General features: G+C 30.2%; 1 protein-coding gene across 3 annotated transcripts in view; it reads left to right on the forward strand.

Moving 5' to 3' along the window:
- Nucleotides 1-16,113, forward strand: part of LOC129908354 (EGFR adapter protein) — an 87,040-nt gene extending 70,927 nt beyond the window's left edge. For all 3 annotated transcript variants that reach the window (XM_055984788.1, XM_055984787.1, XM_055984790.1), the window contains exons 2-7: nt 967-1,320; nt 1,378-1,625; nt 1,882-1,987; nt 15,221-15,494; nt 15,553-15,833; nt 15,917-16,113. In XM_055984788.1, coding sequence (XP_055840763.1) covers nt 1,528-1,625; nt 1,882-1,987; nt 15,221-15,494; nt 15,553-15,833; nt 15,917-16,108 — 951 coding nt within the window. In that variant the 5' untranslated portion in view covers nt 967-1,320; nt 1,378-1,527 and the 3' untranslated portion in view covers nt 16,109-16,113. The remainder of the gene's footprint in view (nt 1-966; nt 1,321-1,377; nt 1,626-1,881; nt 1,988-15,220; nt 15,495-15,552; nt 15,834-15,916) is intronic.
- Nucleotides 16,114-18,960: the final 2,847 nt, after the last annotated feature.

Here is an 18,960-nt window from a genome sequence, read left to right on the forward strand (position 1 = left end):
TTTACAAAAAGCTTTTGAGTAAGAAATATCATAAAAAATTATCATGATAAAATATAAAACAAAAACAATGTTATTCTGCAGCATCTTTAAGTTAAAGTTTTGAAATTTTTAAAACTAAAAAAATGTTTCACGAAATTTTTTGATTGAAAATTAGGTAATTTTTTTTAAATATTCTTAACCTTACTCGAAACAAAATCCAATTATTTTTGTTAAATATAAAAATAAAAAACAAAAAATCAGTTTTTTTTTATATGTTATGTAGATATTTTACTATTAATAGGTATTACTATTTACACAGTACAACGCACATAAATGTGAGAAAAAAAATTGGAATGAAAACCAGTTTAGAAAATATTAGCTCTTTTTCGTTCAGTGTATTTTAAATTTTATCATCTTACATTATCGTTCACCACAACCACGAATGAATTAAGTTATGAAAAATTTCAAACACTTGTGGTATAAAAAAATCGATAGGAACGTATTTGATGGTCAACTTTTTAAAAAGATAATTTCAGAATGATAATATTTTTCTTATCGTACCCTACAATAATTCCATGCAAAACTAAATAAAAAAAAGTTACGCATACGTCATGGTGTCCCAAAACTTTCTAAACCCAGGAAAGCCCCAATAATTTAGAAAAAATGGAAATATGTTAAAGGATTTTTCTTGTTATGTATTTCTTAACACAAACAATCCTGCACGAATTGTTTATAGGAAAATAATTCGCCAAAATACAATAAAAAGTGACAAATAGTCATTCTTTTGAACAGAATATGGAACATTTTTTAGAGTATTAGTAATTTAATTTTTGTCCCACACCCGAGTACTAAAATGTTCCCTACTAAAGCAACCATTCTCTAATTTATTTCTTTGTTTTTAAATATTTTCTTTTAATTTAATGACTAATCCATCCACAAAAGTTTATTTCCAATATCTAACAAGTTTTATTTTCTGTTTTCTTCCAGAAATAGTAATGCATCCCCTTGGCAATAATTGGATCCTTTGGCACCAACATAAATTCGAATTTGAAAATCATTTAATGGCTAAAATTAATGTCCGAAGAAAAAACTAAAAGAAAATAATAAATAAATAAACAAAAAAAAAAAAAAACAAAGAACGAAGGAAAAAAAAACTTTTCCGTTCATTCTTCAGATATCATCAGGCAATTGTCGCCTTAAACGGGAATTGATTTAGGAATTCGTTTCCAACCCATCCCATCTATTCCACCACTCTCTCTCTCTCTCTCTGCAACCCACGCAGCAGAGTCCTTCTAACAAACAAAATAATACAAAAAAAAAAAAAGTAGAATCCTTCTTGAGGTAAACTTTTCCATAACATCCCATGATTTATTCATTGGAACTTATTTTCCTCCACAGGACAATAATTTATAAGGCGCCTTTCAAGTGAACACAGAGGAGCGAAAGAAGTAGAATTAAAAAAGGATAAAAAGAAAAAAAAAGAGATTGACAAACAACAACAAACAAAAAAAAAACAAGAAGGATAACTAGAAAACTAACTATAAAGACATGCAAGACGTTCGGATTCGAGTTGAGCAGCCAACAACACATGGCTCCCCCAGCAGCCAACGACGACCAATTCATCTTCTGCCGCAAATAAGTTTATCGTAAGTTATACCTTCTATTTTTTTTTTAACTTCTCTGATGGTTACTGGTCCTTGGTATAAGTTTGTTGTATGTGTGTGTGGTAGTATGTTTACCTTATCAATCTAAATTGAGTGTCTTGCAAATTATTTATCAATCATGGAAAGTTTCTTCCATTTATTTTTGTTATTTCTTTCTTTCTTCTTCTTCTTTTGTTTGTTTTGTTTTTAATGTTTTTGGATTATTTATGATTTATATCAACAATTTTCATATTTTCAGTTGCAATGATAACGACCCCCATATACCAAGATCTCCCAGTTCTGAGGAGGATAATTCACCGACGGAAATGAATAACTGTAGACGATTAGTTGATAAGCCACCATTGGTAAGTTAATGAGAATGTTTTTTTTTTTTTTTTTTGTATTTTATTTCATACTTCCCATGGAAGTTAATTTTTTTTTTTTTTTGTTTAATGTTCCTGATTAATCTTGATGAATATTTTTACTGGGAAATAAACTTAAAAAATGAAAGATATTAATTTTGGTGAAAATCAAAAAAAAATAGAGGGTCCCCAAGGAAATTTTTCAGTAGTTACTGATGTTAATTAGAATTAGTTGCTAATAAAATAGGTCATAAAGCTTATTGTAATTTGAGTGAACATGATTTTGAATTTGAAGAAATTTGGAATAAAAAATGGTTTTCTATGAAGTCGGTTTACGGAAGATAATTTTATGTGATAATGTCATAAAAAACATTGCATTATTACGAATTTTACTTGGTCTATAGAACTATAGGGTATGTAATGCATTAGTTTCATGTCGAACAAAAAATTTGAGGTTTTAATCAAAACCAACATTACGATGATGGAGAAGTCTGAAAAAGTGGGTCTCGCAATTTCGTCCGTCCGTCTGTTTACATCTCTACAGCCTTAACGGTGGACGGATTTTCTTCAAATTTGGACCAGCTGATTCTTATATGTAGAATTCTGAAAGTTGTTTTTTTTTTGTTTTTTTTTTTATATCTTAGAAAATGTACCTAACTCCCAAATTTTTCAAGTTATAGAAAATTAATCGAAAACGGCTTTAACGATTTTGATTAAACTTTGTAGACGTGATATTCAAAGCATAATTGCAATTAAACTGCATTTTTAGTTCTTCTCAAAAAAGTCAAATAACAAAAAAAAATTGTTTTCATTTAACAAAATTTTGCCCTAAATTTTAGCTCTTCCCCAATATGAACAAATTTTCTTAAATTTATATATATGTAGGAAGCTCTTAAAATCTACAAGTACAAAGTGCTTTGAGCTGCAAGAGCAAGTATGTGCACCGAAAAAAAAAACCAATATCAATTTAACATTTTTAAAATATCAAATTAACATTTCTTAAATATCAGCCAAAAATGCTCTATAAAATGTGTTTAATGATATTTAAAATGTTAAAACAACATTTTTATTATCAGGATGATATTTAAATGTCACATTTTGGAATTTTTTTTTGATATTTTATTATCATTTTTTCATATCAATTTCTCATTCCAAATTGTTGAAAAATATTATATAAAAAATTCTTAATGTGTACTAATTTAAAGGCGCGTTGTGTTTTTTCGAAGTAAAATGTATGATTTACTGATAAAATTTGATCGGCACTAAGATTTTACTTCACATAGTTTGGGAGAAAATAACAAAACAATTATATCACCTATAATAGAAAAAATAATATGATCATTATTTTGTAAAGAATATTCCCTTTCAGTAATGTTTTGAAAAAAGAAAGAAAATTCTTTTAATAATAAAAATAATAAAAAAGAAAAAGAAAGAAATAGGTTTCATTATAATAAACTAAAACGTAAAATCTAGTCAACATTGATATTTTAATTGTCAAAGTGAAATTTTCACTGTCCACTTAAACGTAAAAAAATGTCAAAATGATATTTTAATTGTCAAAGTGAAATTTTCACCATCCCATCTGAAATTAAAAAATGTGAAAATGATATGATAAAATATCAAAATTGATATTTTAATTGTTGGACGACTTTTGTCACTGAAAAATGTTAATTTGATAGCTGTTATTATCAATTTTTTTTTTCGGTGTGCGACCCAGTCGTGCATTTTATTTTGTAAACTTTTTCGTATGAAAAATGTGTAATTTATGTAGTAAGTTAATTAAAATAATAATACTTCTTGAAGTCAATCATATTTTACAAAAAAAAAAATTAAAACAATAAATTACTTTTTTTTTTCTTTTATCATTTTACCAATTTTTTCATTTGAAAATTATACCATCTGAATGCCTCATATTTTTTGTAAGAATAAAATTATATTAAAGTGTAAATGCGTTGAAAGCATAATAATGATTTTTTTTTTTAAATCACTAATTTTTCATAAAAATGCGTTAAAAAAAATTAACTTTTTTTTCTTCGCACAAAATTTGCCTTTACAACTTAAGAAAAATTTTATATCATCTGAAAAAAAAAACAGTTTTTCAATTTGGAATTTTTAATTTAGCATATTTATGGGTAAGTCTCTATAATTTCGTGTAGTTTGTGAATAATTTAAACATTTCAGCTATCATGGGAAAGGGAAAGAAATTGATCAAATTGAGTTTCTGACGTCTCAACTCCATGTTTCGCTTTCTAACCGATAAATTGCAAAAGAAAAACAAATCGCAATTTTTGAAAAAAGCAATATAAAGTATTTTGTTTTTAATGACTTTTTCGTTTTATGGTTATTTAGTAGGCTTTTTTATAGGTCAAATTAAAAATGTTTTTATTACTTTTGCGACTTTCCGAGCATTATTATACTCATCGACACGCTTTATAAAAAATCATAAATAAGAGTGACGTCACTCAGAAACTCACAGAAAAGTAAAAGAAACAAAACAAATAAGCTTATTTTGAAACTTTTCCAACATTTTAAAATTTTAAACATTATTTTTGGCGGATACTTGTATCAAATGTTTATAAAAATGGATACAAAAAAAGATACCATTTTGGAGCTTAAAACCTGTTACATGTTGGGAAGAAATAGACCCAAAAATTTTGAAAAAAAAACTGAAGCATTCTATGACAAGCAGAGTTTTTTAACTCATAAGGAATACGTCCTGCTTATAATTTATCTTCCTTATTAATTTCATCCATATCAACGTAAAAAAGAATTCATAGAAAACGGTCAAAAACGGTCAACAAATTTGGGGTAAAAAAAATTGTTTTTCTAGTAATTCAAATCAATCTCACCTATCATTTTGAGATTTTGTGAAAGCTTTCAAAGATTCATTAAAATAAACACCCATTAGAAAACACCCCTACAAAATATTTGTTTTTCAAAAATTCATATTTCGAAAATCAGAGCCTAGAAAAAAATTAAATTTTTTGTGAATATGAGTCATGCTTTTTCGTTTATGCTTATCAATTTATAAGAGTGTATCACGTCAAAAATATCTCTGGAAATGATATTGTTCCTTTCAAAATTAGGTCTGTGTGTGAATTTTAGCTGCGTTCCTTTAGGAACAATTATCTACTGCTAAATACTTAAAACTACTTTGAACTACTTTTGCAGTATTGAAAAAGGAGCTTAAAGTAGCTTTGAGTACTAAGCAGTATAGAAATATTCCCAAAGGAACGCAAGCAAAAGCAGGAATTTCTTAATATTGTGAATCAACATTTTTGGATTTGTTGTTTGAAAAAAAAAAGTTCACTAGTACCTACTAGAAAAAAACCCATCTCTAAATTTCATAAAGCTACGAATATTCCATTTAAATAGTTACTTTTTTTTTAAATTCAAACTGTCTTTTTCTCAGTTCCATTACAGAGATTAGAATATCCACTTCTTTCACAAGTCTCGCCAAAAAAATCTCAAAATTCTTTGTTTAATTTAGAGTTCCTACTTCTCATGACCCAATCCACTTCAAAGAAATTTTCCTAACCTAAAATTTTATTCTTCTTTCTTATTGGTCTTTTTTCAAATATTGACATTGTACGTATCCTCTCCTTCCATTTTTTTCTTCATATTCAAATAATTTCAACAGTTTCTTTATGACAACTCTTTTGTCTTTACTTCAATTCTAGACCCATCCAACAGACTATACCAAATTATTGTGGCCTTATACAAACACTTTAGACCACTTTTCTGTCGACTTTCTTTTAATACAAACTGTCGCTCACAAACTCTTCCTATTGTGGTTTGATATTCAAAATTTATTATCCAAACAAAAAGCCATATAGAAAAAAACAAAAGGAACAAAAAAATAAAAAGAATAAAACGAGTCCTTAATGGTCAGAACCAATCCAAAAATAGAAAAACCCTGAAGGTCTAGGTCTGCAGATGGTTTAGGATTGGAATTGAAAAAAAAAGAATGAAAAAAAACAGCAGGCTGCTGGATGGCCATGACTACTCTGTACTCTGTGTACGGTTCCTTTCTATGGTTATATCTCGATTTGTTTCCTTCTTTCCTTTTCTCCAGATCCTTATATTGTTGGTTGGTACATACTCATATCCGTTTATACGTATATATGCCGAATGAATTCATTCGTCGTTGTCGGCATTGTTTCCCACAATTACACGACAGTGCGGTATTTCCATTTCAACACATTTGCTAGGAAGCAGGGTTTAAATTCAAAAACCGGAGCGGGGGGAGCAGGAAGATTAGAAAGGAGCATGCCATGAACGAATAGTGGCCACAAATGCTAGTGAGGGGTGGGTGTTGGGTAGATGGCAATGGCAGTGAATGTTAGAGTTAGGTGTTGGAAAGTCCTTTTTTTCTTCCTTAAAATAGAATCCTCTTCCACCTCATTCGTTTTTGGCCTCCTGGTTTCGCATTGTGTCTCTGTTTTGTGTGTTTCTATCGTTCTTTGAACTTTTGTGTGCAGTCACAATACAATACAAAAAGAGAAGGACGAGAATTCGAAGAAAGAGACTCTTCCCAGACAAGAATGCGAAAACACATTTGTCAACTATTTTCTCTCTAAACTCCTACCTTTATCTGCCATGGCGTGCATTCCTGTTCCGCACTTCTTTTCTCTGTCTCTTTGTCTGTCCTTTTTCCTACCACTATATCTTCTCAAATCGCAGCTCTTTTATTCGTGTCCTTGTTTCTGGTTAGATAGTATGACATTCTAAGGACCTAGCCTAGGCAAGGCATCTCTCTGGCTCCTATTTTTGAGAAGAATGAGATATAGGGAAGAACATTGTTAAATTCGGAATGAGAAGAATAGGGATTCCTTTCCAACGCAGTGGCAGAAGCAGCAGTTCTATTGTGTGTCGGAGATGCCAAATATTTATGTGTCACAAAGTCAGTAGTAAAAGTTAGCACAATACCAAGTAGACAAGGAGAATAGAAGGGAACTAAGAAGAGTTGTGTAGGAGTAGTAGTTGTTGGATAGTCATAGTTTTATATAGTTTTTGCATTTCCTCTTTCACGAAAAGGATACGTAAACGAGGATGTTAAGAGTTGAAAATATTCGAGGTAGGTTGGTGTAGCTACTTTTTCTCTCTCTCGAAGGATGATGATTAAAAACAGATGTCGGGAGGAAAATGTTGAACGTTAAATGTTGAAAGTTAAAAGTTGAAAGTTTATTGCTTGGCGTTTTCTCGGTGATTTGTTAGATTTGTTATACTCCAACGAAAGGACGACGCAAAATGCTTGAATTTGCATTAACCTAACTGAAGAGTGGGACTCTTGTCGGTGTATACAATTGGCGATGAGGACTACGAAGGAGACGTTTTCTTCGTGTCGTCGTCAGTCGGCGGCTATTTGGCTTCATTTAGAATCATTTTGTACTTGGATGGTGAAAAATTCAAGTATTTGGGAGAAGAGGGGAGGAGTTCAAATGAAGTGTATTTTAAAAGAAGTTGTTCAGCTTGTTGACTTGAGATTTTTAGAATGAGCAAAAGATTTCCTTGGGAACTTACACAAGTTGGAAACCATCTGTCTTTCTTTCTTTTTTTTTTGTTGTCAGTGTAATTTTGTTCAAGTAGAGTTAATAACAATTCAATTTAATTTTCGGGGAACATTTGTTTTAAGTTAATCAGTGAAGCAATGTTTTAAGGGGAGATAAATGTGAGAGAATTATATTGGATGTTGGAATTTTTTCCTAAGGAAAGAAGAATAGAAATGGAATTATTTGTTTTTTTTTTTAAAGTAGGTAAAAGGATTTAGGAAAATTAATGGATTTTCATTTAATTTTTGTAAGAATTTTAAGAAAGGAACTCACTATCCTTGAAGGGATTAGAGTATTTTTTCAGTGTTTATAGATTTTCAGTATATAACAAGTAATGAGAAATAATAAACAAAACAATAATTACTTTGAATACGTCTTACTGGATAATGAAGATAGAAATGGATTTAAGGGTTGTTGTAACTTACGATGTTTTTTTTTTATAACAAAAATGCCTTAGTCGTTGAAGATAGTGAAATACAGCTGTAGGTCAAAACGAGAGTGAGAGATTAATCATAATTACACTATTTCACAAACATTTTAAACCGTAAAAATATAATTGCACACACTGAGTCCTTAGTTTTAAAATCTGCGTTTTCTACAATTTCTAAGTAATTCTTGTGGATTCTGTAGTAGGGGAGAGTGGGGCACATTTGAACACTTTTTGCTTTCGCAGCTTTTTGAACGAAATATGTTCGATTTCTTGGTCTGTAAAGTTTACTAACATTGAACAGTAACATTGAACTTCGATTTCAAATAGCATTTGGTTAGTTAGACGAAATATTTATATTAAATTTTGATGTTAAACCAATATAGGCTCTTATGTTCAAAAGAGCCTAATTTATGGAGAAGCTTTGAACATGGAAGGGGCACTTTTGAACAGCAGTATTAGTTTCGTTGTAATGAATAAATAATACTCAACTTTTTACTAGGTTTTTAATAAGAACATACACAAACTCAAAATTGATTATTATATCATATTCAAGGAACCAAAAAATAATAAAACACTCAGACAAAATAACCTTTAAATTTAAACTATAGTTATCACATTTATTCGTTAAAAAGAAAAACAAAAAACAAGAAAAATTAATTTAAAACATAACTTAGAAAAATGGAATTCATACCATTTATGCTTCTCAGAGTAAAATAGATTTATTTTGTGATTAACCTATATTTCTAGACATTAAATGCAAATGTTAACAAAGTGGATGTTCTTCATGTACCAGGAGCGTTAATTGGTGTAAGCAGCTTGACTTTAATTTCTATACCGCTTAACCCTTTCGAACCAAAGATATGAAAATCAATACTAAAAAATGTTTTTTCGGTATTATCGGTTCAAAACCATCACAACTAAGAAATATGTAAAGCAAAAAGTTATTTTCCAAAATAATAAATAGCAAAACTAATGTGTTATTCTCATGTTCAATGTAAGTAACATGCACTGCCTATGACCACCAAAAAAAGTCGGAGAACTGAGAAAATAACTTTTTATGAAACTATAATGTATGCTACTTCTTCTAAACAAAAAAACAAAACACTTTCTGCATTAAGATTTTTTATATCTTTTTTCAAAATTATGACCATATTTAAAAAAAAAATTTTTACAAAAAAAAAAATTAATTTCAGCCCCTTTTTCTATAGAAAAAAAGTTAAAGGTCTGATATTAAACTAACTTTTTGTAATAATCCAGTAACTAGGCATTATTATCTTTCAATTAAGCCATCAAAACCTAAAAAATTGTTTAATTTAATATTTTTTACGAATTTTTAAAAAAATGTTACATGAGAGTAACGCTGGGTCCGAAAGGGTTAAGTATATAATCAAATTCTCATCGATATCAGTCTAGTACTCGTAGAACTTGAAGAACTCAGTAATTTTTTTTTAATCTTCAATAATGTTGTACATATTTCCATTTTTTCTTTAATTTTGCCCACAATTGGTAGTTTCATTATTCTTTTCATAAGAACATTACGATTTATTAAATGAAAAACATTAAAGTTTCTTTAAAATGTCTGATACAAACTGCTGGGGGCGGTTTTGAACATGTTCAAAAGTGCCCCAACACACTTGTTCAAAACTGCCCCAACTATGTCAACGACATAAAATGTTGAATAAATATTTAACATTAATATATTCATTAAAAAATTCACCGTGATTTAGTATAAAATTTATTAAACATTAACAAAAATTGTATTGCGTTTTGAAATCACGTACCAAATTTTTTTTAAGCTCTGACAACTAAAAAACTGAAATAATACAAAACTACTATAAAAATCACCTTCCACCCATAAATCTGAAAGCCATCTGAGATAACCAAGGAAAGTCAATGACATTTATGGATATGGTGTTGAGGGACTCAAATATCGAATAACTTCTAAAAAAGATTGATAAACTAAAATTTGATATGCAGTGTTCAAATGTACCCCGTGTTCAAAAGTGTCCCACTCTCCCCTATATTGAATCTGGCGGTCGAAAAAAAATGTTTTACCATTATTAACGATAGTTACCATAGGACCGTTTTCTTTTTTTTTTTTTTTTTTTAATTTTTTATATAAAACAAATTATGTATATTTTAAGGAAACGATTTTTTTTTTCTAAAAATTCTTTGTTATACAAGATATTTAACGGCATACTTTTGTTTGAAGGACAAAACTAATTATACCTAAGATGTTTTTGTAATTTTACACCAAATTTTATATACATATTTGAACCAACTTTTAATACAAGAGTTTTTTTAGGACCGAAATTAAGTGTACCTTCCATGGGAAAAAAACCTTTGGCGTTTAGCAAAAGGTCCAATTTTGGAAATATAAATCGTTTTCTTGATATCTGACGTTCTTAAAAACAAAATTTTGTTCAAATATGTCTGAAAAGTTGTAATTTAGAAAAAACAATCAGTGTTGGATTTAAAAAAAAAAAATTTCAATTTTATTTTATTTTTTTGAAAATCATTTTTTTTTTTAAACGATTTTGTATTTTTTTTCTAAATCTTGTTTTTATGTGTCTTTTAACATTGTCTTAATAACAACGATTTATTTTTTTTTTATGTTAAAAAAAAAGATTTTTAAAATTTTCCAAAAAATTTCTAAATATTCTTTATAATGTATCTTCATATCTATGTACCTAGTATGTATATGAAAAAATAAATGGCATACGTTGTTGGAAGCTACAAGCTAAAAATAATTTTCGTTTTTTTATACACACAATTTTTAACCTTTTTTACATTTCTTATAAAATGAAATTAATTTTTGGGTCACGGTGGTGTATGCGTAACATATTTTTTTATAGCAAAACTTAAAAATTATAAAATTTCTATCCCTGGCCAAGTATGTGCTTCTTATTTAATTCAGACAGCTCACTATATTTTTGGGCATATACGAGTATGTATAAAAAAAAACCCAACGTCATATTTATGAGAAAAAAATAAAAAATACAAATTCACAGTAACAAGCAGAACGAATGTCCACGTTTTCAATTTTTTTAAAACAATTTAGGTCAATCTATTCTTTTTCATTACAATATCTTAAATGCACATATGCAATTACATTCTTAGAAAACATTTTCAAAAACCAAACATACCCTAAATGACAAAATATCATACATTTTGAGCTACATTTACATGTCCAAATTTACATGTTAGTTTTTTCTTCCTTTTCCCTCCTAAAACTCTTATGTCACATAAATTTCCAATTGCAAAATTTTCACAACAAAGTGACAACCTCTCTATGTTTCCATCTCACAAGCAATTGCACTCTCAAAAATGACATCTCTATACAAATAAAAACTTTCGAAAGCAATGGAAATGACACGAATTCAAAATGTTGCCTGCGACCACAGAATATTCAATTAGCAAAAAACCACAAAACTAGCAGAAACGCAAAACGAAGACTAATGCAGCATTTCCGCTGCCATATCATCCTTCTTCTTGCCACATTGACAGGCAACTCCGAAATACCAAAAAACCAACGAAGAAGAGAAGTGAAAGCATACACCAGAGCAGAAATAGCTAGAAAATGTTTCCTTGAGGAAGAGGAAAAAGAGAAGAAAAAAACTTCGACAACACATGTTCTGAAAATCGTTTTCGAAATCCTTTTTGATTGCAACTTAATTCGTTGAGAGAAATTTTAGATCGAAGAAGTGAACATAGTCGTTGTAGTCCTTGTTGGCTTGTTGGAGTGAATTTCGAAGTCGTGGTTTGAATCCCATTTTTGTGTATGAAAACTTCTCATACCTTCTTGCAAAATGATGATGATGAAGGGCAGAAGATGGATATTGAGGGGTTGACGCTTAGCAATGGCCCATAAAATTAAGATAACAGGAAAAAAAACACAAACATTAGGATTCAGGAGTCAAACTTTTTATTCCGTTTTTTTGCAAAGTTGAAAGTTCTTCCTACTATCGCATGCCAGTTGATTCTCAATTTTTAGATACTCTTGTTTTTCCCTTATCCATGGATGTGTGCAAATGCAGCTGAGAAATAAAAACGAGGGTGTTTTATCGCAATTTGGAAACAATCCAACGCCTAACCACACTTTTGCGAGAAGAACTTCTCCTGAATACCACGATCTTAATCTTGTAAAAAGTTCATTAAAACCTAATTACACTCATTGGTTGGTGAAATAATTATTCCCTTAGAATTTTTGGCAAAGCACCTGGCTGTGCTTTGAGTACCTAAACTTTTAAAATGTTCCTTCATGAATAATTATGGATTTAAATTATTGGGGCATTAGTTCAATATGGTAGTACTCTAAGTACAGTGGTGCATAATTTGTGTGTTGCCGCGTGTCGATTGAACAGCTAGCTATTTGTTTTCCAAAACAATCAAACAGATATCAATTTTGTTTTATAATTTCATCTTCAGTTTGACAAGGAAACCACTAACTCCCAGTTGCCTACATTTTTTGTTGCTAACCTCAGAAAGTAAAAAAGATATCGGAAAGATTTAAACAGGTTTAAACAATTTTTCTTACATAAAAGAAAAACGTCCGAAGTAGTAAAAAAACTTTTTTTTATATTCTTACGGTTATATATTTAAAAAACGGGAGCTGATAAATTTTTTTCTGACTTCGGATTCGAGTTCAGCACACCGAAAACCTTGCAGAAACGTATATATATATTTGTTTCGACAGCAAAACCCTTGTTAACTAGTGTAATAAATCACAGCCGAAACTGGTAAATTGCCTTCCAAAAAAGAAATTTCGTGCCGGAACTGGCAAGTCTTAAGCTGGATATCTGCAAATTTGGTATATGAAGTGTTAGCTGATAAATCGTCGACAAAGCTGTTCAATAGCATCAAACACTGTTAAACTGCAGCCAAACTTAAAAATTGCATCCTAAACTAGTATTTGTTTGCCAGAACTTGTAAATGCGGCAGAATAATTCACAGAATAATTCAAAGTCGAAATTAGCTAATCACTACAGAACACAGTACTGGTGTTTTCATAAACGTCAAAAATCTGCGTTAGTATAATTGTTTATCCTTTCTGCTTTGTTGCATTGATGATTACAAAATTCTACAGAGCTTGTGCAGGCCTTGAGTACAATTTTGAATAGTCTGTGAATGTTCAACATGGGGATGAGCAAAAAAATATTCCCTTTTTAGTTCCCAAAAATATTGTTTCTAATAACACAGAAATTTTTTTAAACCACATTACATTAAGGTGGCACAAAAAAAATACTATCTTCTACTTTTAGGTAATTGTGGAATTAAAAAAAAATAAGACGCTTCATTCGTTTTTGAAACAAATTATCGATGGAAAAAAATATTTTCAATTAGGGTAGTTTGGCGTTTTGGCGTTTTCGAAAAAAAAAAATGTTTTAGTGGCACAGAAAGTTTGTACCGTGCATTTTTTGGTATAGTAATCTAATATGTATTATATTTATATCAAATTAAATAAATCAATTTTGGTTGAACTCCAAGAGTAAATATAAAAAAATAGGGAGCGGTACGATTGATCGCAAACTAAAATCTCTTATAACGAAATCTCGCATTTTTAAAAATTTCACGCAAAACAAAATTTCGCATTTTTAAAATCTTACATAAGAAAATCTAGCATTTTCAAAATCCCGCAAACCAAAATTTCGCATTTTTAGAAAAAAATCTCGCTTCTGCATAAAATTCTCGCTATAACAAAATCTCGCACCACAAAAATCTGGCATTGTAAAACTCGACAAAATCGATTGAATTAAGTCCTTTTAATCCTTAATCCAGTTGATCTTGAACACTATGAAATAGAAGTCTAATATGCATATAACAAACTTTTACCTTTTCTATCTTTTTCTCATAAATAAACAACAAAAAATAACAAAAACGAAACACAATAAATTCCCAGGAAAGTCATTTAATTGAAAAATAAATTACTTCAATAGTTACAAACAAAAAGTAATGATAATATATACATAATTCCATACAAAAACAATAATTTTAAGATAGCGAGAGGTTTTGAGCTATGCTTCACAAGTAATCAATTTTTGACAGTTGAAGTCGTTTTTTATATGTATTTTGTAAAGATGTATTGCAAATAACGGTTTTATTCCTTCGTTTAGCATTTCTATTGGATCTCGATTGCTGCAGCTTAAATTTTCCATAGAACTTAACTCTCGACAATAAATAAACTGACTGTTTAAAATGTAAATAACGGCATCTTTTTAAATGTAGCAAAATACAATTTTGTTTTTCTCGCTCTTAGAATCAACAGTTACCTATGTTTTTTGTTGATAGGTTTAATACAATGATTACAATTTAAAGTAGTAAGCAAGTAGATTATGCATAGGTAATATCAGACAGACTTACAATCTCGCATTGAAATAAAATATTTATTAATTCGCGCGCGCGAATTAATAAATATTTTATTTCAATGCGAGATTTTAAATTGCGAGATTTTAGTTTGCGAGATTTTAATGTTGCTAGCTTTCGCTAAGCGAGATTTTGTAATTGCGAGATTTCGATATAAGAGATTTCATAATGCGAGATTTTAAGATGCGAGATTTTAAAAACGAGATTTTAAAATGCGGTCAATCGTACCCAACCCAAAAAAATATCATTTTTCCCAGCCCTCTAATGCTCAATTTTACATTATTTTAAAAGCACGTTTTACAACGAAGAAAGTATTTTTTCCAATTGCTAAAAACAAAAATTTTTATAACATCCTAATGACAAAAATTTTTCGTAATTTTTTTTTTTATAATTTCACCAGCAAATGTAGAAGATAGCATTTTATGAGCCACACCAATAAAAAAAAAATCAAAGTCATTATCTCAAAAATCATAATTTAAAAATTTTCGGTTTCATTAAAATCTAAATAATGTACCTACCTATTTCGAAAATAAAAAAAAAAAAAGTTTTTTGCACCACCCTAATTAAATTTTTTAAAGTTATGAAAATCAGAAGTTGTTCAGTAGCTAAATAAAAAGATAAATCTTTGACCGATTGCTAAGCTATAGTCCAGTTTGAAAAAATATCTTGACATAGAAAACTCTCTTAGTTTATTTGACTCTGATTTTTTTTTTAATAAGTATAAGAGCCTTGTACCTACTATTGCTCCCTAAGTTCCTTTCATTTATTAATACAGGCAACTGATTCAATTTCCATTTTCTGTAACTTATTATCAATTTTTCTTACAAAAAATCATTCAAAATTATTAAAACCCTTCCAATAACTTTTTTCCCTATTATTTTTTATTTTCAGGTAAAACGCCTTACTATGGGTCTCCTGCGTAACACAGAAGATAGTCGACCATTAGTGCACACAACATCATCCTCCCTCAACTCAGGCTCATCACAAACCATCTCCGATGGCTATGTGAACGAAGGCATCTGTGAACCAGACAAATTAATTTCCGCCAAATTTGGTGACTCCTGTCGGCAATCGCTAACAGCAATTCCCTCATTAGAGTCACATCGCCTGCAGGATAATAGTGAATTTAGTTTCAAAAAGAAATACCTTCGAGAGACTAGTAGTGGTGAGTTTGGGGACAATTTGTCAAGTCGAACACTTAATAAACTTTTTTGTACTCATAGCCAACTCAAGCCCAAAGATGTTCGCTCCAACAGCACCTCTCCGGATAGATAGCCTTAGCCTCTCCGAACAAACCGAATTAAAAGGTGCCGCCTGGTTTCAGGCCGGCATTCCCCGTGAAATATCTCTCGAAGTGCTATCACGACAAAATCCCGGTGCATTTCTTGTACGGCAGAGCAGTACAAAGCCTGGATGCTTTGCACTGTCATTGCGTGTCCCACCTCCAGCACCAAAGGTAGCCCACTATTTGATCCTGCGAACACCGCGAGGCTATAAAATCAAAGTAAGTCGTCACACCGTATAATTTTCTATATATTGCAAATTAATATGAAACCGTTTTTGTGTGTTGTGACCACCATTACACAGGGATTCACAAAGGAGTTCTCCTCGTTACGGGCCCTAATTACACACCATTCTGTGATGCCAGAGTTGCTCCCAGTGCCGTTGTCCCTGCCGCGGCCGAATACGATGATGCCGGCGCGACGTGAAATGGACGATTTCGATACGTACGGATCACTGAATGACTTCCGGAAAATGATGTCTGACCTGAATGTATGACTTTTAAAATCGGATACCAGTCCCGCCAGATGACCCCCGGGGGATGCCACCACCATCAACCATGTGAATGGTGGAGGTGGTGGTAATAATGAGTCCTTGAATCGAACAGACATGGATGCAACCATCACCACCACGAATGCCATCGCCGCCGCCACCGATGATAGACTCATTAACATCTCCACCGACGACGAAAACGACGACGATTGCATTGATTCCGACAAAAGCCAGACTACCATAGTTCAAGTTGGAAGCGATGGCGGAGGAGGATTTAGCTCTATGGCTGCAGACGAGGCCACCATCAACACCGCTACCACCGGTTGCAGCAGTAGTAGCAGCTGCAGCGATAGTAGTACCAGTAGCAACAGTAGTAGTAGCAGTAATGGTGGCGGTAGTATAACCAACATGCAAGCCCTGAATGGCGATGCATAAATTGATATAATGTGCACAAAGTACATAATTAATAGGGTAGCCAGTCTCGGGTTTCGGGGTTATCGGGGGAGGTTAATTCCACCTTGAATTTATAACAAACAAACGGATTTTTACTCCCTTATTTCGAAGGGTGGAAAGAGTTGAATGGTGTCTGCGATTTTCACTGCCAGAAAATATAGAGAGATGAGAGGTGACTTCCCAGACACACGATATACCAACGGAGAGGGGGTGTGCGTTTTTGTTTCAATGTCGAATTTCATAAAGGTTTTAAAAAGGGTATATTGGCGGGTCTAGACATTTTTAGATAGAGAGTAGACAGAACCCAGACAGAATTTGATGTGCTTTGTTGTAAAAATTTAAAAAAAAAAATATATATTATATATTAATAATGTGGACGCTTTATCTGTTGATTTGTATAACTGTGCATATAGAAATATAGATATATAGATTATACTTTATATATATTTAAAATTAAAAAAAAAAAAAAATAGTTAGGATAGATAGGGTAGTTAGCTTCAAAAGGATAAATAAAATGAAAATATGGACACGTGGTGATCTACTGTGGTAATGTGTATACGTACGTATTATTCAAATGGAATTTTTAATAGGTTTATATATACGCTTAGATGTCTATTAATTATACCTATACCATACACATTTATTCATTAGATATTGTATATGTAACCAATAATTAAGGTTTTGGATTTTTTTTTTTGTTTTTGTTTTGTATAATTATCTCTGTTTATTCCCTAAAAAAAGGTTGGTGGGACCATATGAATGTTGAGATAAATTATATTTAGCAGCACTTTTTTTATTTGATTCCTTAAAGCTTCTTTTCTGTAAGTTTAAACAGCATCTTTTATGGAATTATCGTGTTGAAAATTGTTAAAAATGTAAAACATTGAAAGACTAAAAATTGTTCAAATAAATGATAAAAGTGACAAAGCTTGTAGCAAAATAAAAAAAAAGTTACGTATACGCCATAGGGACCGGTTAAGTTTAAAAACTTCTAAACAATTTTTGTTTTATTGGCAGCGATACTCGTACAATTGGATTTGCTTTGATTTTGATTGAATAATCTTAAAAAATTTGAACGTTCAATAAAAAGCTTAAACAACAATGTTTGTATTTTAACAACCACCTAGTTTAAAGGCATTAGAAACCAAAATAACACCAACCAATTCTTCTAATGTTTGTTGATTCAAGATCATTTGTAAAATGCTATGAAAAACTTCTTTAAGCTTTATAGCCTGTTTTCAATATAGCCCAAATGAGATAATTTCGTAAATTAGGTCTGTTCAAATTTCAAAATAATTTTTTTCTATGTATACGATTTGAAATTTGAAATGAGATAATTTGGGAAATTATCTCATTTGGGCTCTAGTGAAAACAGGTTATAAAAATTAATATAGTACTTTATTGTTTGCAATTTAAAAAAAAAATTAAGTTGAATTGGCAAAAGTTAGAAAATGTGAGCTAACATGGAAAAATAACTCCTGTAGGGTTAAATTTCGAATAACCAACATTATTTTCTTATAAAATTGTCAACTGGATTTATTTTTGAAAGAAAGAATTTTTTCAAAAAAAAAATATTCTGCATACGCCATAGTGACCGCATAGAGTTTATAAACTTTAAAAATTAATGATCCCCTATCACTAAACTTTCACTGATCGAAAATAATTGAACATGTTAAATTTAATAAACATAAGCAATATGTTTTAGAATGATTTTATAAAACTAAACAAAGTGTCGTCCCATCGCTGACAAAACAAAACAATAAACATTGGAAATTATACAAAATAAGTCATTCGATATGGAAATATGAAAAAAGCGGAACATTTTTAGTTTGAAACTTATTCCAATTATGTATATTTTAAAACCAATAATTTGTTCTGCAATAATAGAAACTGGGATTAAAGTAGATATGGCAATTATAATAATTCCAAAATTATTTTAGCGTTTTTTATTGTAATTTGATCTTTTCCAAAAATTAATGTTTTGCAGTTTTATATTTAATATATTTTTTAGAAATAGAAAGCAAGTTCTACGAACCTGTTGAATATTTCATAAATGAACGCTAGGAATTTCTTTTCGAAGTTAAAAGTTTAAGTTTTGTTTTCTGTTATGGGGTCCAAAAATTCAGTAGCTGCATTAAAAAGTTGTTTTTTTTTTATAAAAATTAATTAATGTTATCTTACGTGTTATCCAAACTTTGACTTTATCTGACCTTTTAAACTTAATAATATCAAAAACAATAAAACAGGGTGTTAAAATAAATTCAATCTCATGCATTTCTATTATAGCCTTATAATTTGGGAATCGACCTTGTACCATTTTTACCCTATTTGCATCAATTTTTGTATTCTTTTTTTTAATAATACAAATTAAACCGCCTGAAAAAAAAACTGTATTGAAGTAAAAA

This window comes from Episyrphus balteatus, chromosome 2 (assembly GCF_945859705.1).
Source record: "Episyrphus balteatus chromosome 2, idEpiBalt1.1, whole genome shotgun sequence".
NCBI classification, from domain to species: domain Eukaryota; kingdom Metazoa; phylum Arthropoda; class Insecta; order Diptera; family Syrphidae; genus Episyrphus; species Episyrphus balteatus.